Source organism: Colius striatus, chromosome 5 (genome assembly GCF_028858725.1).
Source record: "Colius striatus isolate bColStr4 chromosome 5, bColStr4.1.hap1, whole genome shotgun sequence".
NCBI lineage: Eukaryota > Metazoa > Chordata > Aves > Coliiformes > Coliidae > Colius > Colius striatus.
Window position 1 is genome coordinate 55,529,147 of NC_084763.1, and position 24,605 is coordinate 55,553,751.

The window sequence follows — 24,605 nt, forward strand, 5'->3', positions numbered from 1 at the left end:
GAGATAAATTATAACTCCAGTGTTGCAAAACCACAACTTTATCTGATTAGAAATTAACTTTATAAAATATTTCAAGTGTATGGGAATAAATCCTAATATAAGCACTTTTATACTATAAACTGCAAAGTAGAGAAGCATCTTGTTTTAATGCATCAGTATCTGCACCTGGGTGTGAAAGGTCATAGGAAAAGGAAATTAACTCTTTTAAAGTTTGACATTTAAAGTACAAAATACAAGAAATTTTAACCAGCATTGTGATAATTAAGGTAATAATTACTTTTACTTTAAATGTATTACTATGCAGCCAGAGAAACTGTTTCTAATGTACCACGGGTGTTATCAAAACACACTGAAATCCTTAACACCCTTCAGCATTCTTTATGAAGTTTGAGCTTATGTGTTATAAAATCATTTACCTTATTCTGCACTGTAAAATACAACATTTACTGCTGTAAATTGTAGTGGTATGTAATTGTACAAGTGCAAACTGGTATAGTGAAGCAGAGAAACCGGGCATTGGCCAGCATCATGGGCTATTGTTTTATTTGTCATATCATTGCTGTGAACTATGCTCACTAAATCTACAAAGAAGAAAACATTTCAGTATTACTAAAAGAGAATCTAAGATTGACTTGGATGAAATACTAACAGATTGTCTTCTTTAAAGCACACAGAAAATAAAGATCTGGAATGTAAAGTACTTTCTAGCACAGAGTTTTTAGGTTTAAGTTTCATCAGTGCCACAAGTTGACCTTTATTGCTGATGAGGTGACTGAATAATAATTAATGGGACTAATTAGTGGACTTAGTATCCAATTTGAGTAATTTAGAGAAGAAAACCACACATAATCTTAGGTATATGGACACTTTTTTGATAGTGTTGAAAGAAATGACTAAACATGGAAATCCCTACCTCTCAGCAAACACAGGTTTGTCTATCATGAAAACTCACTAAGGGAAAGGCCCTAAGAATTTATAATAGGAATAAGACAGCTTCTTTAATAAAGCTATATCCACAACAAGAACTGCTTGACTGCTATACTATATCCAATGTTCAGTATTATCAAAATATTTGATGGAGACAAGATCATATATTCAATGCTCTATCATAGAACCTTTTTTTGTTTACACTCTGAAATGTGGATGCATGTATATATATATACATACATACAAAGAGAATAAATCTTACCAGTGTAAATGGGCTGACCAGCTTAGGCTTTTCTGCTTTCTTCTTCTTCTTCTTTTTCTCACTGAAAACATGTGGTAGATTTAGTGCATTTTAAAGACTGGCAATATTTTGCAGAAATACTACTGCATTAATACATTCAGGAAGTTCAATTTAAAACATGAGATAAATTTTACAGGAAAGAAATGTGTGTAAAATAATTTATTGAGCATTTTTGAGACATTTGTATCTGAACTTTCCCGTATACAAATAGCATCATTTCCTGACTGCTGTAAATTTAAATCCAGCTCACCCGAGTTTACCTTTTTCAAGGGGTGAAGCAACACCAAAAAGAGCTGGTGGTTTTGATCAAGGCAGTTGTGAACTGAAGTATTATATAGCTTTCAAAATGGGAAAGAGGAAGATAATTTCTAAAATCAATTTTTTGCACATGGGGATGGGGAATAAAGGCACATAAAATGTTGGTGCCCTATCACACCAAAATGTTAACATAATTTTTAGCTGATGATATAACTATATCCAAGATGTCCTTTCCAATATAATTTCTGTCATATTTCAGAATTGTTTTTCAATACACTGTAGTCAATACTGTGAGCACTTAGTCCTTAAAAGAAAAAGGCAAATGGTCCTGCTGCACCAAACGAATGTTTCAACCAATGCTACTCTCAAGTCGATGCAGAGCTTTATGAGATCAGGCTTTCCTGATGGAGTCAAATAAAACTTTAAATGACATTTAAAAAAAAATACAAAATGAAATATAAAATATTATAATCTTATAAGTTTCAACACAGAACATGTTTACAAAGTTTAAGAAGACTTACTCTTTGTCTTTAGATTCACGATCCTGACTGGGTGCAGTGATCTCATGACTATTTCCATCTGCTTTAAGTTTCTCCTTTTCATCTTCAGAATTCATTTCAAATCTATTTGAGATAGCTCCCTGAAAAGTAGTATTTGAACAACAAATAAGCCAAGGACAGTAATATAAATGACCATCTGTTGAAAAGAAAAACATAGATACTTATTAAAATCAATACAATTCTTCATGCGACAATGTCACATTGCCAGTGAATCCTCGTAACAGACAAGTGTAAACACATTGAAACAAGTCTAGATGCTCAGAGTTTGCTTACAAAGATCTGATTTTTGTATTTGTATCTGTTTGATAATTGTGAGTGCTTCCTCTAATTTCATTTGAATGATAGAAGTATTATATTGTCTGCAATTCTGCAGAGATACACAAAATAAAAGAGAAAGTAGATGTTTGTTTCAAAGAGCATGCTTTTGGTTTGGCATTTCTCTAATTGCAATGAAATATATGAAAAAAATGATTTAAAATGAAAACATACCGTTTAGGTTGTTCTTGGCTTGCACCTAGTCCTCTGAAAAATTACTCAAAAATGAGCAGGATTGATATGGCTAAAGACAGGTACCATGACTGAACTTTGCTCTTGTGTAAAACAGAGATGATCATTAGCTTGCTGGCTTTTTTTCCACTCCCATTGCCTTCTTTGGAGAGTAAAGTGTATGAACTTTGGAATCTGCCTCCCTTTTCGTACAGGGAATTTTTATCCAAGTCGTTAAACTCACATTTATCTCATTGTCATCTGGAGAAAACAATACTGACCAGCCTATTCCTCTACCAGGAATAGTTCCTTTTATCTCCTGATGGCTTAACTATCCCACTTCAAACTCTCAGAAATTCTTCTTTACCATATTAGAGATGGTTATGAATGCTCCCAAGGAATTGTTACACTTAAGGATAAATCCATTCTTGAATATACAATGAGAATGAAACGTAATAACATAAGGAGTATTTTACTCTGTCTCTTTTCCCTCCTAAATCTAATCTAGAAAAACATGATCCATCTAGCCAGAAAGAAAACAGGATTGTACTGTAATGCATATTGTGTCTCATCTGAGTAACTGCAGAATAGGAGTTTCAGACTCAGTTTAGAAATGGTTTGGAAGTAGCTATGGTCAGTAGAAATCTGCTCTATTAGTATCCTTCTGATTTTTTAATAAATGTTCCTATTCTAAAATGTTACTTTATTGTGGACTGTATTATTTGCATCAATACCTGTAGGTATTACTTCAATAGAAACAATCACAGAATGGTAGAGGTTGGAAGGTGCCTCTAAAGATCATCTAGTCCAACCCCACTGCCAAAGTAGGTCCTGATCTATGGATCAGGTCACACAGGAAAGTGTCCAGGCGGGTTCTGAAAACCTCCTGAGAAGGAGATTCCACACCCTCCCTGGGCAGCCTGGGCCAGGGCTCTATCACTCTTAGAGTAAAGAAGTTTTTCCTTAAATGGAACTTTGTGCTCCAGTTTTTGTTCACCACCCCTTGTCCCATTACTTGACACTACAGAATAAAGGGCTGTCCCATCCCTTTGACATACATAATCACAATTTAAAACATTTAAAGTAAATTAATTACACTTCTTATCTGTTATTTCAAGGTATACAGTAAACTAGATCAGTTCAACAGTTTCACAGAAGTGAAAAGTTGCATAAAAGTCCTTGTCCTAGAAGACAAGTAAATTTACATGAATTTCTCTGTAGGTATCCTATCACTTTACTCAAGCAAAACTTATTTAATCAGATAATTAACCAGAAGAGATAATTTTTTTGTTTCTTTTAGTCATGCAGGCCTGTAATCTTAATTTTTTGATAAAATTTAGCATTTTTACAGTATTTTGGAATACAAAGAGTCTTATCAGAGAGAGGATTTTTAGAAAGAGTAGTTTACTATTGTCAGCCAAGCAAAGCATAAAGGATTGGGAAATATATGTATCATCTGTTTATAAAAAGTTATTCTCAGATATTTGTACAGATTTCTATCCACAACAGTTAATGAGTTTAACTTATGGGTTTTAACATGTATGCCTAAGGGCTTTACTGGACTTTATCAAAATGGACTGGTCCAATTATTTCAGTGGGAACTGAATAAAATTGCCTGAGAGACTCTAGAGAAAAGTAAATTCATTTAAACAAATGAAACAGTAAATGCAGGTATTTCACAACTTTCACCTTAAAAGGAAAATGGACAAAATGACAAGATCTGTCACAGCATTCTGTTAACTCATTGAATTGGCTCAATGCTATTGCAGTACAATCGTGACAAGAAAGTGAAATAGAAATAAGTCATAGCAATTTAGAAACACTGGTACATCACCTGCATAAAGTAGTGCAAAGAAGATCAGCGGTTTACAGTCAGTTTTACCATGCTAGGACCTGAAACATCTAAACTGATATTTAAAAAGTGGGAAAAATAGAAAAAGTACAGTATTTTCTATCTACTTCATAAACTACAAAACCCTGTTATTTCTCTCCAGGTTCTTTACTTTGACTTTTCAATGACATAGCTTCACAGTTGCACAGAATTTGAGGCTAGAAAAACACCACTAAATCTTTCATCTCTTCTATCTCACAGTTTGCTAGAAATAATTTAGATATGTCCCTGTTAAAACTGGCAGTTTGAGTTAGACTATGTAATTTCAGTCTAAAGAGATTAAACATGTCATAAACCAACAACAAAAGAACCTGAGGCATCAGCACTACACATCATCGGCACTGGAGTATATAATAAACACGTAGGTGAATGTAAAAGCTGATTCACAACCCAAGATGTTTCTAGGGCTTTTCATACAATGTAGATGACAGACAATCTACTCTGAGGAGAAATACTTTCTCATCTGAAGTCTGGCAACCAGTTTTACCCTAAATACATAAACAAGATTCATAAACCTAGTGGTTGACAAATACTTTTATTCCTCAGATCAGTTGTTTATTTAAACCAATATCTTACCCCCAGCTTTAACCAATCTTTGACATGATGGGGAGATTTCTTTAAATCTGTAGGATGAAGGCTTGAAACAGGAAATCTTGTATAGACATTGTCTGCATCAAAGAGACCTTGACTTGATGCAAAATAAAGGTGTTCTGAACATCTTGAAAACAGAGGACCCTGTTCACTCAGTTCCAGAAGAATCTTTTTCTACTTACTAGTCACAAAAATTCCCACAGAAGATAGATTTAAACAGAAATGACCAATCAATGACTTTTGAGCTATTTAAGGCTTATAAATTATTCAAAATTCTCTCCAAAACCACTTTGTTTTGATCAGAAGCAGCAAGGATCTGCTCAACAATTCAGATCCCTTGTTGTACAAACAAGTAAAAAATTGATGATAAGGTTCATGTACCTGGATTATCCAAAACTCTGCTGCATGTCCTTGTTCCACATTGGATCAGTGGGACTCTATGGAGATAATGACAACTGCAGCTCAAAGAGTGCAGTCACTGGAAAGTGACTCATAAAATCAGAAAAGTTGACCTTGTCTAAGTTTAAAGCCTAAACATGAGTGAAACATTGAGTTCAATCATTGCAATTGCTCACTATTTAATTGCACCTATTGACTGGCAGCATCTTTACTCACTTTCCCTTCATGGATGTGGTTTGGATCAAAACAGAACAATATCTCATTATTACTTGAGGACTTTCATTGCCAGTTATCTTTTCCATATGAAAATATTTGTAAATATTCTTAAGGTTTACCCAATCCTCTCTTTATTAAGGGGGTAGTCAATTTTCTTTTGCCTGATGTAGTTTCATGGCTCATGAATTTCATTCACACAGCTTTTTAGGGATTTTGCACATAAGAACTTCTTGTGGTTTTGAAAGATGACCATTAGGTCTCTTGAACAATTCTGGAATGATTGTAATGTTGCAGACTGAGGCACAAATAATTCCCCTCTACTATTTTATATAAATGCATGGTTTGAATCATCATTCTTGAGCACTCTACTGCAATGAGAGATTGTACTGTAACAATAAACTATGATAAACCTTAAATCCTTCTCTAACTCATTGGTTTTACCAACCATTCTAGTTGACAGTCTAGTCAGTGTAGCTTCTTTTCACAAAAGTGTTTAAATTGTACTTTGCATGATTATAACAATGTTTGGACTGCATTTAAGTTACATAATACAGATCATTCTGTACTGTAGGTAAATGTTAATTATTCCACACTGTTTCTATTAATTTACTTACTAAATTTACTTATCCAACCTGTTCCTGTGTATCAAAATGTCTTAATATTTCATGAAGAAAGTGATCCTAAATCAGCTTCTGCAATGCCAGAAAAAGGCATCTGAAAAATAGAATCTCCTGTTTTGGAGTGTTTCAACTAGTCATGCTTCCAGAAAAGAATTGATGTTGAGAGAATCTCATCCCACAAACCACACATTGGTTCCTTTTTCTTTTTTTTACCTGATGCAGGTCAGCAAAGGGAATGTTCAATTACCACATGATATCAGTACAAACACCTGGCACAGAAATCAGAATATATGTATTATAACCAGAGAAAAGGACACAAACTATCTTTTTCTTTTATTACCTTTAAAGATGAAAAGTTGAATATTCCAAGATACTCCAGGTAGCTGAAATTGTGGAGAGGGTCATAGGAATCCTAGAAAGATTCCTCAATGACATTCAGCCCTAGCATAGGTTAAAACAATCGTGAACAAGCTCTTATTTATGATAACTGGGAAACTCCTGTTGCATTTTAGCAGCATCTTTCCTATTAATCACTGCTGGAAAAGAATTCTACTTTGTATAAGAATTTTGGCTACTTGGCAACTGTTTTGTCAATAAGAATTGTTCTACATGAAGGGAATTATCATATAGTCAGAAAATGACAATTTGCTGTTACTTGGACTATACTGTATGCTCAGCCACTGCCTCTCTCTATATATATATACACATACACTGCCTATAGGAATTGCTACGTCATATTTGTCCTGGACTAAGCATGAGGACAAATTAAGTTACTGTAAACATCAGGCTTCCATTTGTGCTTAAAAATAAAGTCTACTTTGAAAAGAATGTTTTAATGATACTGCAAAACCCCACTTCTATTTTCTGGTGATTTGATTTGGACTTTATTCTAATACCACGAAATCATATCTATTAGGAATGTGTCACTTTTCAGCTTTATAAACACAGTCTTGTTTCTGAAAGCTTCAAATTGTTTATACTTAACCAGCAAAAGAAAATCCAGACAAGTCTACAGATCACTTTGAGAGATGTTTCCTATATATGGAAAACAAATGTATTGGTGTTTATTCATCAGTTAAGTTAATAAATATGACTCAATGATGAATTCATGTGTGAGATCATACTTTTCATCATCATGGGTTGCAGTATAATTGCACTTTAGATTCTTACAACGGTTGTAACAGAATAAAATGGATTTAACTGAAGTAGTATTTGCATTTGTCTTAGATATAGTAAGATTTCTTAAACTGTTTAAAACAGGATTAAAAAGTTTCATCTTTCTAGAGTATGATGTTTTTCCCCTTTAGCATGTCTAGAAAAAGAGATGCCTTTTGAATTGGCAAGATAAATTCATTCAAATAAACGTGATATAGAACATCAGAGACTTAGAAGTGTTCAGGATTATTCAGAGTTCATATATATACTGTGTACATATAAATAGCATATTGTATATCATATGCTATTTGAAGAGAGATGGGAAAGCAATAATAACAGTGAACTTTGTGTGAATTTTTCCCCATTGAAGGTAAATAAACCAAAGACTATTACAGACTCACCTTCTTTTTTCTTAACGTTTCTAGTCAACGACATTTTAACAGCACAAGTAATTGAGGAACTTGGTATTTTATCCTTCCTTCACTGAATTACTGTGATTGCACACCTTCTCTCATGCACAAAAAGCCTTTGTAAGCTGAATATACACAACTTAAAAGTATTTGATAGTTACTGATTCACTACTGCACACAAAAGATAAGCTGAATTCACAAAATACTAAATTGAGTGTTAGTGTGCTCAGTGCCCTGAATAAGAAATAGTCTTTGCTGGTCAGGATGTTCTCAGTGAGATGGGGTATGATTGGTTTCTACTGCCCCTGGAATGGATCCTCAATTGCCATATTCCAAATCTCTGCTTTTCCCTGAGGATTTTTTCCCTTTTCGTGATGATTTTTTGACTCCTGAGTCCTTGAACTACTCCCTAGCTCCACCTCAAGAGCCTTAGCTCTCTGTCTTCAATTTTACACCTTAACTTGCAGAAATGCACTCTGTTGACTTCTTTGCAGCTCTTGCTCAGAATTTTGCAATTGCTTCACAAAACTGAGAGAGGTTTATGCAACTGTGTCCTGGATTACAGAGAGCTGAACTCCTGAGAAAGGGAAGAAGGTGTTTACAAACTTCAAGTCATTACATTTGAAGTATACATCAATATTAATATGAATCCTACACAGAAGCCAAAGCTATGCATATTGACTTATCCCCTTCTACAATATTAAGTAAAATGGTATTTTATAAATGCTTGCATTCCATTCCATACTATTTGTGAAATGTCTAGATTACACAAGGAATTATGAGAATAAAAAACTTGCTGTTCAACTTCTGCCTACTAATACTGAATCCCAAAGTTTTGCTTGTTTCACTATTCCAGAGTTACACTTCATCATAGCCCTCACAAAACACAAAAATAAGGAGTGGAAGAGACCTCACAATGTCATCTCGACCATCCTCCTTCCTCCAGATAAGATCAACTATTCCATCTATCATTCTGACTGATGTTTGAGTCCTGTCACTCCATTGGTAGTTTCAGAAGAGAAAGATGGAGACTTTTAGGCTATCTGAACTGTCAGGAAGTTTTCCTGATGTCTAGTCTGAATTGGCTCTTAAACCTGTTACCCTTTTCTACTCACAGCAGCCATGAAGAACAACTTCTTCCTTTCCACTTTGCAGTGCTTTTGAGATTTGAATGCTGTTTGTGCTGTCTGTCCTCTCTAAACACCTACTTGTTTTACTTAATCATGCATATTGAATTTTGCTACTGTAGTGAGATGACTAAACAATCACTTCATTCAGTTCATCTCATAAGAGATTATGTCACTATGACTGTTCTGCATGTGCATCTTTGACCACAATCAAATTGCTTTGTTGCTTTTTGATGCTTACTGTAACTCAACTGTTTGTATACTGTAAGGTAAATATGGATCTACAGGCAATTGTAATCAGTGCAGATACAATGCAGTTCACACACTCCAAACCTTTCAAACAGCCAGACACTAGGGGCATTTCTTCCCCTTGCCAACCGCTTCTCTTTCCAGAAACATACTGTTACATGCCACAACTCCAACAGATCCTTGACAAAAAACCACCAGAAAGATTCTAGTTATGACTTCAAGATTACTTTGCAAGAAACAGTTCTAAAAGGCTGGAGGAACTCTCTCACTATGCAGGACTTCAGCAATTAGCATACCAGATTTCGGTAGGCACGTTATGGTTACAGTTATGAAGAGGCAATTACCTGCAGTCATTTTATCAACCCATATTAGATGCTCCACTGCCTCTTTAACTTGTCTGAATCTCCCTTATTCCATAAGAGTTCAGCAATCGTTATTTCCACAAATTCATTTCCCAATGGCTAACCAGAGCCCCTCATCCTTTCTGACATTTTCAGATACAAGCTCCTGCTTTGTTTGCAGTTCTAAGCCATCTTTAGGCCAGGGGCTGTCAATAGTTGAAGATGATAGCAGAGAGGATGGAAAAAGTGCTCAGCAGGAGCAAGCACACTGACATTGATCTCAAGCAAGACACATTCTAATCTTACTTGCTACAGCTGTTAGTTTCCCTGTGGACTGATTGTTTACCAGGTCTCATTTCCATTTTCTGCTTCCAGTCCCTGGGTACATGATATATTTTTACAAAGTGTTAATCAGCTACTGGCAAATATACAATAGCTAAAGTCTCTTAGGAACGAAGGGATTTCCCCTCTGTTAGAATAACTGTGGCTTATATATATGACAGAAAAAAGCTGCTTTAACAGAGACCCAGAAATGTCCAAGACTCATATTTATTCAGCTCTCTGGTCTGCAAAAATCACTTTCAAATCACAACTCAAGCTGCCTCATTATCATAGAATCATAGAGTGGTAGGGGTTGGAAGGGACTTTTAGAGGTCCAACCCCCCTGGCAGAAGCAGGTCCACCTCATTATTGGCCAGACAGATTGATAGCATTTCCATGTCAGCTTTTGACACCTAGCTGCTTTATCCTACACATATCACACTTTTTAAAGGATAGAAAAGTTGTCTTCCCAAGTCAGTAAAACATTCTTATTGACAACTCTGCTACATAAAAATCTAAATGAGTGCCAGTTCTAGAAAAACCTCCAGGAAACATTTCTTCATTGTCTTATCTTCACAGCAACTACTTCACATATTTATTAAGCAGACAACATAGGATAGAGATTATAGTGCTTGACATAATTTTATTAGTACAGATACAATAATGTTATTATTTTACTTAAATCAATATTCTAAACTAAAACTAACATCTGTATTAAAAATAACATTCCTCTCAACTAAAACTCACCCCAGTTCTGACAAGCTGGCACATCATAAGACCATTAAAATGTATCCTGATTGCAGTAAGGTTTATTGCTTTACTTCTAAATGTCTGTACCAAGGGCAAAACAACCTTTTCCCATACATTTCCCACTGAAACTTAAGTTTACTAGACTTCTGCCTTGCAAATCCAAATTTCATCTCTATGCTTATTTCTTATGTTGAAGTATAAACTTTGTATAACAGTGCTATACTGTATTAGATAGCAACGTGATCAATGAAGTTTAAGAAGTGCTTAGCATGGCCAAATCCATAGAGTAACATTAGTCAAGAGAGATCTTCCTTCCCAATAAACAGCAGAAAGAGACATTTATGTAAGTATTTAACTAAGCAGGAAGCCTCAGGGGTCTTCCTTAATGCTTCCTCCCCTTCCTTGCACGAAGTGTGAAATCACAACATGAATTCTTGTCAACTTCCCAGGCTGAGCAGGCAATGAAGGCTGTAGGTCAGAGTCAGAAGGACTGGGGGGAAGCTCCACAAAAAGTCAATGCTCACAGGGACCCTTGAATCACAAGGCTTAGGACAGTGTTCCAGCACCATCAGAGATGACTGAAGGAACGCAGTGTGTGACCTACTCTAGTTGGTCCTGCTCTGGCAGGGGAGTTGGACCAGACGATCTTTTGAGGTCCCTTCCAGGCCTTGAGATTCTGTGATTCTGTGTGATCTCTGCTCATATTCCAATTTAGTCACTCTTTGAACTCTAGACTTCCTCCTTTCTGACTCATCTCTGAGTCACTCCCTCTGCCCAGTTTACATTCTGCTTGCATAACGATACAGGACCCTTGTGTGAGAGTCATGACACTGAATATAATTCATTGATTTCCTTTATGGTCAGCAATAAATATAGAATGATTAACAGCTCATCCTGACTAAATAAAGTGTTCAGAGCAGCCCTGTTTAACGTGTCACCATTCACTGAGATCAAGTGATTTTGTTAGTATGGGATAATCTTCAAGGAAGCAACTCTCATGACTTCATTTAATCAAACTAATGCAACTCCTATGTAAGAAAATGCCAATATTTCCTGTATTGTCTGGACCTGGTACACTAGGAATGCTGTTCCAGTAGAAATTAGAGATCCTAAGGTAAGCTGATCCTAAGGTCCAAATCCTAAGGATATACAGGTATGTCTAGGTATGGATGTGCCATGTGTGTGTTTGCTGCAGGTAGTTTAAAACAGAGTTCTGCTTCATAGTACTGACTCTAAAAGACAATTTCTGCAGGTAATTGCATTGACTGGCAATCAGTTCATAAAGAGGTACAACAAGTTGGCAGCTATAAGCAGGTTTGACCAGAATAAGCCCAAGTCCTATAACCAAAACTGATTTCATGGTATGGTGTGCATAAGGGAGGAGAACATAGCTGTTTAGGTTATTTATGCTACATCTCTGCAACACATTAGTGAAGAAAGCTGCCTATTACTGTATGTGACAGGACCAGCAAGAATTTCTCCCAAACCAACTGGATAGGCCAAATATAATGTAGACATAAATTGTATGTTTACAAGGACACAAATTCAATATGGTACTTCATCTTATCCCAAATGTATCTGTGACAAATATCGTTTCAGGATACTGGTAAGGCAGCTCACTTCACAGGACAGAATTACCACCTACTTTCCAAATCTGTTTCCACCTATATTCATGCTTGAAATAAACTGAACTATTTAAGAATAGTAGATCTCTCAGAGAATGTATATGTACAGCCCTAAAAATGAAAGCAAGTCAATAGCATCATGAGTGCAGGTATGGTCTTTTCATATACTTGAGATTAGTCCCAAAGTTCATCTTGCTCCAGCAAAAACTGGCACCGACACTGACCATTTCCTCAGGTTCACAAAAGGTGAAGATATGGAAGCAGAATAATGTTCACCCCAAGTAAGATATTCCTCATAACTATTATAACCCTGACAATGGGTAGAAGTTATTATCTTGTTTATTTTTAATGTGTCACTGCTATAGGAGAGAAAACAGAAGGTAGAAACAGGTGGAAAACAACCTTTGTGCTATCATAAGATTAATAGTAGTGACTTACTCTGATAATGATAAACTGAGGAAACTGATCTCTTCCCAAGAGATCATATAAATACAGATAAGGACCTGATTGTCATGCCATATCAGATGACTCAAAAATAGGTTTAGATCAGGATAGGAAACAAGGAAGCAATAATGACATTTTTCATAGAATCATAGAACAGTAAAGGTTGGAAGGGACCTTTACAGATCATCTAGTCCAATCCCCCTGCAGAAGCAGGGTCACCTAGATCAGGTCGCATCACCTAGATCAGGTCGCACTGACAGAAATGCCCATTCTTTTATATATATATACACACACACAATAGGAAAAAGAGATACATACATGCATATTTCTTCTGTATTAGCAAAAAACGAGTAGAAATAGTGGCAAATGTTACCAAAACCCTCTGTGGTGCATCAACTTTGATCTAGATGATAATAAAAACTGTCAGACTTCTGTCTCTCCTTTGATCTGGGCATTTAATATTAGTCTGATGGTGTTTAAGCATAGGTTCTCAGTTTCTGATTGCTAGGTTTGCCTTAATAGTTTTTGCAGTGAATCATTTACTTACTTGAAGACAGTTCCTAATGGCTATACTCTACAGATGGATTACACATGCACACTCAGGGAGCCCTTTTACTTCAACAGCAGTCACTCAGGACAAAACTATCAACTATATATAATGAATATGTTAACATTATCTATCCAGAATAAAGTGAGGATATATGGGAAACTCAGAACATGACTACACTGACAATTCTTGTTAATGTGAGAACAAACCAGGCTTTTATGATTCAGTTACACGGTTACAATCAAAAAACAGTGTTAAAACCAGAACTAACAGCACTGACTACTCCTGCTTGGTCACACTGCTCCTAAAACTCGGGAGATTCCAACAGCAACAATACCTGACTGCAGTAATTGCTTAGATCTTGAGGCTTCTGAATTTGGAGGCTTGTAAAATAGAGCTTTCAAGCTCTAAGGATTAGCTTTCCTTAACTAGGATAGCCTTTAAAAGCACTGCCTTGAAGATTATGATTATCAGCTACATTGTAGGAAGAATCTCCTGAAAGCAATTTAGTAGGTAGATATCTCAGAACAGCTATCTGAGCACTGAAAGGAGATTTGGGTAGCAGGTTATTCTACCTAGAAGAACACTATGAGAATGTCAAATCATATGAATCCTGGAAAAATTCTTGGGATTGGCATCCAGGGAAACGTGTGTTTGGTTAATAGGATCACAGTGCCTTTAAAATAGCAGTGATACAGGGGTTAAGACAGCAAGAGTGATTCTGGAACCTGTAGATCAAACAGAAATATAATGGGTGGAGCTGCAAATTCAGCTTCAACAAATGGGCAGAGTAAGGTAAGGTAAGTGGAAGGTAAGAAGGAGTCCCAAGAAATTTCAGTCCTATGATCTGACAGAAAGTCACACACTGTAATTTTCAGAAATATAGTCATGAGGGACCCACAGTCTCCATTTAAAAATAAAGACCAAAAGCAACAGAAAAGGGAAAAGAGTCCTCAGTGTGAGTTTAACTCTTTGTGTAAAAAGAGGTGGTAACAATAACTGCAAAAGACCCTTGGAAAACATAAAATGTTCCCTTAAGGAATAGCAATGGGACTGTAGGAAAGCAGCATGGTCAAACTCGAGGGAAAAAAAGGCAAAGATATAAAAAGAGTAGATAGAATCCATAAATTCCTTGCTGGCTGGTGTCAAGTTCATAAAAAATATGAGGAATGAAAACTCTAGAACATAACAGTGCAGCCCTCAGGCACCATCCCTTCCTCTCAATAACAAAGATCAGGGACACTCTGCTATCTACCTGTCCCTGCTCTAGTCGTAGAATTACAATATAACCAATGCAAATGGCCAATAACAACATTAGTACTGGGTGCTGAGAGAAAGAACATTAACTGCCACCAGTGCCATGTTGTTAATTGATACTGTAGTGTCAATAAGCACCCTTCAATAAATATTTGCTCTAGATGGAACTCAAGAAAATGGATAAAACATAAAACATGTATTGAGGAAAGGATTTTCCATCATCTGTATTAAGATCCCTCCCTAAATAGCTGCCAAATTCAGGAGTATAGGAATGGGAGGATCCCTCTTATAAACACCAGGGAATTATTGGCACAGTTTTGCTGAAACAAAATGGATTAGCTGCAGATTTTGCTACGGATGTTTGTGGAATTGGGGCTGACCAGTGGGAGGTGAGGGTGGAGCGATTCCTGCAAGTCACTGGTGCTTTGTTATCAAGAATCCGGAGGAAGTAAAACCAGTGGATATTTGGGTAACAGAATTTCCTCAAATTTTGCATGTCTGTAAGTTAAAATGTCAGAAAACAGCAGTTGTGTATTAATTGAAAGTACAGAATCTCCTTCCCAGAAAAACAGTACCAACATCCTCAAGAAGCAAAGATTCAAACCCACTACCAAGAAGTTTAATGGAAAGTTAGGTCCTAGTGCAGTGAGCTATACTTTTAACATCCCACTTTGTCCAGGTTTAAAAGCAAAGATAAAAGCCTAAATAGGGATTCTTAACACTTTAATAAGAGAGCCACCACTCACGTTGTTTGTCATGGAAACATGCCTGAAATTCTTGTAGCACTAAGCAGAGTATCTCACTGATTTGTTCTGATTTAGTCAAGGCTTTCTTTGCAATTCCACTAGCACAGCAAAGCTGGCAAAAACAAGCATTTATCTATGAGGGAAAGCAATACTGATTTACATGTGCACCTCAAATCTTCCAGATCAAATGGGGATGAAGTTACCATGAAAACATTTTACATCACACCACACAAGGATGATGTGTTGGTCCATGGAAACCTCAACTGAAAACTAAAGAATATACCCAAGAAGTAGCCAGCATCCCTGAAAATGCAGGCCTTAAAGCTAATCATGACAAAATTTGGTTGGTGCAATCTGCAGGGAAATATTCAGAAACAGTTTTGGGTCAGGAAAGGAGGATGATGCTGGGATCACCAAAGGTTAGAACTGACAATAAGAGTCCATGCCCCCACAGTAAGAATTGTATGAGAATCACTTTTGATATTGCTTATATTTTAGGGAGAATTTTCTTACACTAGTAAAAAATCAGTAAATCACTAATCAAATCAATGAAAACTTTTTGCAAGCAAGAATAGAAAGAACAGAAAGAAGCAAAACTGCACTGGTTCAAACCGTGGCCATCAGACGCCCAGATTCTTGCAAGCTGTTTCACATTCAGCTGACCACTACCGACCTAGACCTTGGGACTGTTCTGTTTTTCAAGAACACAGCAATAAAATGCCAGATACAGCCTTTGTTTTGACAGTCTTAAGATCAGTGGGAAAAAAACCCCCTCTATTCCATAATAAAAACCAAGTGTAGCGTTGGCATAGGCAAGGAGCTGTGGGAATACATAACGAGAATTCGTTTTGCAGTAGTACGCAGCACATCTACTAAAGTACGTAATTGGTGGAAAAGTACAAACTGGATATATATCAAACCCTAGGTTTGCCAGATGGACATTAGCTTTTATAAACTAAGAGCTTTCTGTAGAAGACAACATCATTTTATCACCAGCTTTGTACAGCTTTTAACCACTGAAACAGAACATAAGTGCCTTTTACCTGTTTATGTGTCTCTTGCCAGACAAAAAAGCTCCGTTGCTGACTTTGTGCTGCAGGATAGTCAGTGTGAGTTCACAGATGAGTCCACTTTTTTATCAAAAGGATGGAAAATCCTCATTCGATAGGCTGGGGAAAACAGAAAGAGCTGTCTGCCTTGGCTCTGCACAAGTAGCAGAGCTACAAGCTCTGCTAACAACGTTAGAAGATGAACCTGACGGAAATGATCTGGCTTTGTACACAGTTCCAGACCGGATACATCAAGCTTTAACTATTTGGCTACCAACATGAAATAAAGATGACCTAGAAATGCAGGGTGGAAATCTGGTAGCCTGTTAACCACAGAAAGGAAATGCTGAACATAGTTTTACAAAAGCAGAGTGGAAAAAAAAATATGCAGATCAAGTAAAAGCATATTAAAAGGAAAAATACAGAAGAAGCACTATTGGAATAGTCAAGCTGATGCCCTCACCAAGGTTGTGGTGGTCTCAGTAGACTTAACATTTGAAGAAATACCCCTTTTGGAAACAAAACAAAGAAAAACATACAAAGCAAGGTACCAAAGTTCTAGACACTTTACAACATGGAAATGAAGACATTAAGAGGTGATGACTATAGAAGCTAGGACATGAGTGGAGCAGAGAGAGTGTGGTGTGGCCAGATAACAAACAGCTGTAGATTGGTTTAAATAGGTGCATGTAAGGTCACGTAAAGGTTGCTTGAATGCAAAATGTATTAGAAGATAGCTGGCTGAATGTGAAGACAGATGGCTTCATAATTGCTTACATACTTGCTGTGATGGATACACCAAGAAAAAAATAACACTGAAACATAGATAATTCATAAACCACAAGCTGGGAGAAAAACAGACTATACAAGACCACATGTAGAGGTCCTACCTACTAGTCTCACCTTAATCCCACCTACCAAGCAATACAAAACCCACTGACAAAAGGGGTGGAGGTAGTCTCAGTAAAGAAAGTTCTTAATAATTACATGAGGTTCAAAATTGTGAATATTTGTTGTTACAAAGAAGTAGCAAGCACCTTGCTTTTTGTTGATAAAAAAACTATCAGCAATGGAAAGCTCTTTTGTACCAAAGATTGTGAAAACATTGGACACATGTCTACACTGCTTTAAAATTATGGGAGAGAAGTATGAAGGCAAAAAATAGTCTTAGGATTTTAAGGGATGTCTCTGATTTTAAGGGACTGTATTATGGAGGCTCAGAGCAAATTTATACATTTTAAATTAACAAATATAAATTTAACTTGGATATTTTCTTTCTACTCATTTGGCTAAAAAATCCAAATAACAACTGTGAGGGAACTTGAACAACTCCAGCAACTGAAACAGAAGTGGTAAACACCAGACGGTGGAACCAAGTATGAAAGTAGAAACTGAAACAAAAATAGGTCAAACATGTTTACTTCATAAAGTTTTGTTGCTGTTGTTTAACTTTTTAAACCAAAGATTCCAGATGAGAGATAATTCACAATTTTGGGACTGTAAAAGATACTAATCAGTGGCAGCAAATTGAAAGAATGGATGTAACTGTGAACAAAGCATGTAATTTGCCTTTTCCAAGGCAGAACAGATATACTATATTTTTATTAAAGGGACATTTGTAACATAGACCCAGAAATGGTAGTATTACTGATGGGGTATTAACAGAGCACTGTAAGGCACTGTAAGAAATGGGGTTATAGCCACTGAGGCCTGTCCTAGAGGAATGCAGTCTGTAGACATCCCCACAATGGAAACTCCTAGCAGTTAATGATTCTAGGACCTATGACACCAAAAATGGACACATGGTATTGTTTCTCTGCATCTGTTTCAGTAGGAATTGGCAAAAACCCCTGCTCTGTGGAGACAAGTGTGTAATAGGTCTCACTTACCAAATGTAGGGTAAATATTTGCAATGCTCATGCATACTACCAGAAGCAGAATCACAGAATCATTTAGTTTGGAAAAGACCTTTAAGGTTGTCAAGTCCAACTATTAAACTAGCATACCTAGAACACCACCAGCCTAGGGCTAATTTGGAATCTTTATAACAAAAATGTTAAGGAATCACAGAAAATAGAGCAAGTAGCTACGAAAAAAAATAATGAATAGGCATCAAGGAGTGAAAGGATATATTACTTTAGAAAATCAACACCCACTAAGATCAAGAATGGATACAGAAACCAGGATGTTACCATGCTATTATGCTACCAGTGTGTTATTTTAACCATAAGTCATTACCTTTGTATTAACTACTTCTCTTTCTCTCACAGCTTGCAGTATGTCTTGTAGTGTGTGACTGAGAGTCTGGGCTATCTGGAGCTACATAATTGTAAAAGACCAACGTGGATTTTGCAAGGAAAAAAATGAAACAAGACTGAAGCAGGGTGAAACTCCACCTTCTTGCTTTAAGGCAATACCTAGCCTTGAGCCACCACAGCTTGAGATTGTGGTTTCAGAATCAAGGCATAGAGACTTGAGTTTCCATCCCATCATTGACAGGAACTTCTACGAGGACAGTAATACTAAGCAGGACAATCAACTTTTGCTTGCCTTGAACCCAGACATAAGTCCACTAAAACAGGTATAATATACAAGGATTTTGTAACACAGCTGGCTACACAAATAATATGGAACCACAGAGGGTTAGAGACATGGGATACAGTTTCACAAAAGGAATACAGAAAATAATCTGCAAGTAACAAAATCTGGAACATAAGAACTAAGGATGCAGAATAAGCAGGAAAGAAACCTGGCAAAATCAGAGCAAGTTCCAATACTAAAAAAACCCAAGGTTAAACTATACTGGTAGCTTATTACATCTGCTGCTTGTTTTGATTGTGGTGAGCAGCATCAAAATGTCAAGGATGAGCATCAACATCAGTGATTCAGGCCATCAAGAATAACAGCAATCAAGACAGAATACATCTATTTGGTTTCAAAAACGGATATACTGTTTCTGCATGTACAGGAAGATTATTTAGCAAGGGTTGAATTGCACAAAAAGGATTTTCACTTCTATTTTTTTCATCTATTACGGGATCAGATGAGGCCACCAAGTGGCAATGTAAATATTTAAAGCCACAGAGGAAACATGTAATACCTTTTAACAACATAATAACTTTAGGATATGAAAAGAGAATAATCATGAGGACCAAACATGGATTACATTTTCTGTGGCCTGACATAAAGCACTAATCTCATTTATGGTTCTCAAGCATAGTTTTCAAATGCTGGCTTCCCATCTTTAAGTCACAATGCCTTCAAATATTGCTTTCCCACTCATTTCAAGCAAGCAACCTTAAACTGATTTGCAACCAGTTATAAAATTCAGAGATCTAAATCCACAACCTTATTGTCTAAATCACAAATGTGCTTCATCTTTCAATGCCTACTTTTCTTGGCCAATTCTCCTTTGATGATGTCACTTTGCAGAATTAAGGTCTTGTTCTTTTTCTCCTTCTGTTCACGACTGTCACACAAGTATACCTCTAAAAAGGCATATGGTACTGCTTTCCATAATTCCTTTCCCTCCTTCCACAGAATTAAGTATCAGCAGGATGCCAAAAAAGAAGGTGGGTGGAATTCTTCCTTCTAAAATGCTTTTTAAAAAATAATACTTTTAAATTAACCTGCACAGACTTTTTTAGGATATAAGGGTCAGCAATAATGCCAAAGTGCAGGATCTACAAACAATCTGACAAATTCACCAGTCCCAAAATTTCACTTATAAGAGAGCCATTTGCAAAACTGCAACTAGAACTCTAAATAGTACCTAACAGGTTTCAGTACAAGGATACTGGTAAATCAAATATACCTGGTAAATCAAATACACACATATGCAGAAGATGCTGTCAAAAGAAGAAAAACAAACAAAAAAAGCCCAATCCTCTTCAAAATACGAGCTTTTAAAACAGCAAGCATTTATGTCTCCTACATATACATCAAGCTGAGCAACTGAATGAATATGCTCCATACAATTAGTACACCCAAAACTATCCAAAAGTGCAATGGTAAAATATATCACATCTCGTACCAAATGCTCCATAAGTAGTTTGTGTTTTGCTCCTGAGGAAGGCTTATGTATATGAAGTTCATTTTTTCCTACTGCAAATCACAACATAGTCTTAGCTTTTGTCCAGGGTTAGCTCACAAGTTAAGTCCCACATGGCCACTCATTTCTGCCCAGAGAGGTGGGAGAAAGAATGGGAAGGATGAAAATGGAGAAAAAATGTGAGTTAAGTTAATGAGAGTTTAATAAGTGAAGCAAAGCAGTGCATGCAAGCAAAGCAAAACAAGGAATACAGTCACTACGTTACATTGAGAGGCAGATGTTTAGCCATTTCCAAGAAAGCAGGGCTTCATCATTCTTTAACAGTTATTTGAGAAAACAAATGCTGCTTCCTTCTTCTCTCCGTGAGCACAACATCATATGGTATGGAATATCCCTCAGGGTCAGCCGAGGTCAGCTGTCTCACATATGTCCCCTCCCAAAAATCTTCTGCACGCCCAGCTTCCGGGCTGGAAGGGCAGTGTGAGAAACAGAGGAAGCCTCCACGCTATATAAACACTCTTCTGCAATGGTTACAATATTGGCGTGTTGCCAACACTATTTTGGTAAGGAACCCAAACACAGTACACACTGGTTGCTACGACGCAAATGTACTCTATCCCTGCTAGACTGTCCCCAGCTTGTATTGTTTGTTCAAGCAGAACTAAATCTTGTAAATATTTAAAATGTTTAGAAGTCCAATTTTTAAGTTGCAGGCTGCTGAGAAACAAACTCACTGTGAAGACTGGCTTTTGGGTTTTACTTTCCCATGTGCTCACACCTTCAGAAAATAATTCAAGTTGAAGAATTCTGTCAAATTTGGAAGGGGAGGACATGCCACAGCTTTTTTAATGAAGAATATTCTTAATGGAGTTTTTGCCACCTCAGCCATGCAAACAATCATTTAAAAAGGCATCTTATTGACTAAAAGCCAGTAAATCAGGAGAAACACATCTGAATCTTTTGTTCTTTGAGATGTAGCAATTTTAATACAAGTATTGCTGTCTCTAAACACAGCTTTTTACCAATTAATTTTTCTCCTTGCCACTTATCCAGTGTTTCTTCATATAGTGAATTACCTCAGTAGCACTGTTTCTGAATACTGGAAGCAATGTGTTGCAGCTTCACGTTTGAAATCAAAGAAGAGTTAGTTGGTGTTTTTGTTCTTACATACTTTTAATTCACTCATTACTCATGCCTATGCTTTACAGAGACTTAAGTGAGACCGTATCCTCTGAAACACACAGCTTTTGGTATCTTGCTGATGCTTTAATGCTGCCAACATGGTCAGAAGCAACCAAGTGAAGTCTGTGCATCAACTCACAGACACAGTGTTGTCACTAATACAGTATTATTATACAGTATATTATACATTCTTCATTCAGGGACTTGACAGCTGAAAGTACTTCTTCTTATTAAATTAATTATAGAAATAATTCTATTATGCAACTGTTAAATGTTAATCAAAACAGTTCAGGCTGGAAGTGACTGATAGAAGTCCTTTTTCTACTTGCTCGAAGAAGGGACAACTTTGAGGTTAGCTCATGACATCTTAATTCTTCCTCCAGTTAAGTTTAGAGTATCTCCAGGACAACCATTGTACAGCTGCACTGAGCAATTCATTCCAGTGTTTCAAAATCTTTGCTGTCACAAATTTTTCCTAATATCTATCCCTTGTTGCAGTGGATGAATATTGTCCCTCGTCCACTTGCTATGCACTCCCCAGAAAAGCCTGACTGTTCCCTCTATCCTATTATGTAGTTGAAGAAAATCAGATTTTCCCTTAGGTTATTTTCTTACAGGGAGGCATTGAAAATGTTAAAGTTACTACAATAAGTTTCCAGATAAATTTACTGAACTTTCTTACATCTTAGGCAGCTGCTGATAGTCAGTTTCTTCTTTTTCCTAATTACTGTTATTTGAAGCCTTCTGGGAAACATTTACAGTTCCTGCTTTGATAAGACAATAGCAGAAGATAAATTATATTTAAAGGAAAGCAAAAATCTTTGAGGAAATTAATTTACTTGAGGGCAAAAACCTATCAATATTGAAACTAAAGCCTGGTCCAACAGATAAGTCTGATTTCATCTTAAATCTCTTCCAAGTATAAAAAGTTGCAGTTTCTGAAAAGAAGGAAGAGAAGAACAGAGAAGTTACTTTTGCTTTTGATATATATAGAAAAGTTCTCCTGTTCTTTGGGGGAGGGTTGTTTGTTTCTTTCTTTTTACTTGTTTAGTTGGTTTCTGTATAGCATTGGTAACTATCCAGTATTTTTATCAGAAGTTCAAGAACAACAGACCCTGCAGCTGAATTTGCTCATCTGCAGAGATTAAATCTACTTCAGCCTCAGCTTGAATTTAATTGAAAGATTACTGAAGCTGCATGAACCTCTTAATAGAAGCTACAGAGACAACGGACTTCAACAAAAGCCCTGAGACATGGAAACCTGAAGGCAGACTCCTCATTTCTGAAAGTCAAGTAACATATTCAACACTTCCCTTGGATTGTCTGAAAGAATAAATAAAGACCAGTAGCTTGTCTCAATCTTGTTCTAGTAGAGCCATTTCATCTAAAAAAATCTTTACTCTTTCTTTCAAGGTAGAAAGTAAATCTTCCTTTGGGTTTGCCTGTGCCCCCACTTCTCTTATGCTGTTTCTGGAAAGGTGAGGAAGAGAAGTAAGGAACAAAGAGATGAACTCTACAGGAAACAGAATGATGAACTTACCTTATAGCAAATTTGAATTATGATGTGCTTGGAAAGAAAAAAATCTACCAAAGCAAAGATGAAGCTTTACCTTAGCGAAGGCAGAACAGTTCACTTACCATTTGAAATCAAGGTCAATGACGATAAAGGCAAGTCCAAACTTCTTCAGCTATGTGCTGAGTGGGGTGAGAATGCAGCAAATCAAGTGATTCAAAGTCAAAGCTTCCAAATCCCCTTGCTTTCTAACATTCCACACCCAGGGTGGGAAGTTAGGTGTGGCGAGGTAAGGATTCCAAAAGAAAGACTCAATAACAAGGGAGATGCTAGTGAGCAGATGTTCTTTAATGCAGCGTGGATGCACAGGGGAGCCTTCTGCCAAATGTGCATGCTGTATAAACAAGCTGAGGAGTAGATACACAGAAGATCAATGACTACACACAATACTAATTCTATATACATTAGTTTTCCGAGAAATCATTTACACTTGTGTCCACCTTGTCCCACGTGTGTACTATTAGGGTCTTCTGGTGGTCATTTATTTAATCCTCAAGTCTTCTTCACAGTGTTCATTGGTTGACTTTTGGCTCTTATCTTCCTTACCTTTACTGACAAAGATGTGGAACTGGTTCTTGCAGGCATATCTGCCCAGTGGACATCTGGCTTCTTTGATATTCAAGGACCCTTACATTCAACTCTCTAAAACTTCAGACAAGCTTACACAAAAGCTTTCACTCTACAAGCAGAGACAGTTTACAAGTTAACCATTTCAGATTAGAGTTTTGTTTATGCTTTCTTTCACGAGCATATAAAGTCTACTTTTTGAAGTTCCTACTTCACAACTCTTTTCCAGGCAACATAACTGTTGGTCGATAACTGGACACAGTTCTTTGTTTGATGCCATCTCTAGAAAATACCTTCATATTTACAAGTGGTATTCTCCAAATAAACCACGGTCCACTGAGGATTTGCATGTCAATAAGTGGCATTTTATAGTCCATTAATAGGAATGTATAGCTTAGACTTTAACAAACACATTTAGGAACTTCACATGCATAACTCTGTAGGCTAAAGAGTTGCACCAGTTTATGTCACCTTGTTGCACAGAAATAAAGTAAATTTCTTCATCAGAATTTCCTCCCATAAAGGAAGGTAAACAAATTAAACCACACGGCTTTACACCTCCTTACCTATCCAACCAATTCTACTCCTTCAGACTTCAAAAAACATGGTTAATTCACTGCTAGGCTTCCTTCAGAAGTGTTACATCATCCCATCTTCCAGTGACTTGAACTTCATTCCGTGTCTCTTGGCACAACTTGACACCAATGCAGAGCCCTCTACCCAGAGCTCTTCCAACACACTCAGAAACAATGCTTTTGTTTAGATGGCTGTACTTTGGCTGGAGCATTAGCTTTTTGTTCACACATTCCCATAACTATGGCCTGTAAAGGTTATATGTCCCATAGCACAGCAGCTAATGGTTCACAGCAGCTTTAACTCGAAGCCACCACAGCCTACAACCAGAGATGCTAGGTAACAACTCGCTAAGAGATGAGAGAATTGCTAATAACGACAAGAAGTTC

At 36.7% G+C, this 24,605-nt stretch overlaps 1 protein-coding gene across 1 annotated transcript in view; it reads right to left on the reverse strand.

Annotated features, from left to right (window-relative positions):
- LOC104550048 (ATP-dependent translocase ABCB1) overlaps positions 1-20,637 on the reverse strand; it is a 59,025-nt gene extending 38,388 nt beyond the window's left edge. Inside the window, exons 1-4 of the mRNA XM_061997444.1 lie at positions 20,587-20,637; positions 16,265-16,390; positions 2,008-2,126; positions 1,190-1,250 (exon numbers count right to left, since the gene is read on the reverse strand). Coding sequence (XP_061853428.1) covers positions 1,190-1,250; positions 2,008-2,102 — 156 coding nt within the window. The 5' untranslated portion in view covers positions 2,103-2,126; positions 16,265-16,390; positions 20,587-20,637. The remainder of the gene's footprint in view (positions 1-1,189; positions 1,251-2,007; positions 2,127-16,264; positions 16,391-20,586) is intronic.
- Between the last annotated feature and the right edge of the window lie 3,968 nt (positions 20,638-24,605).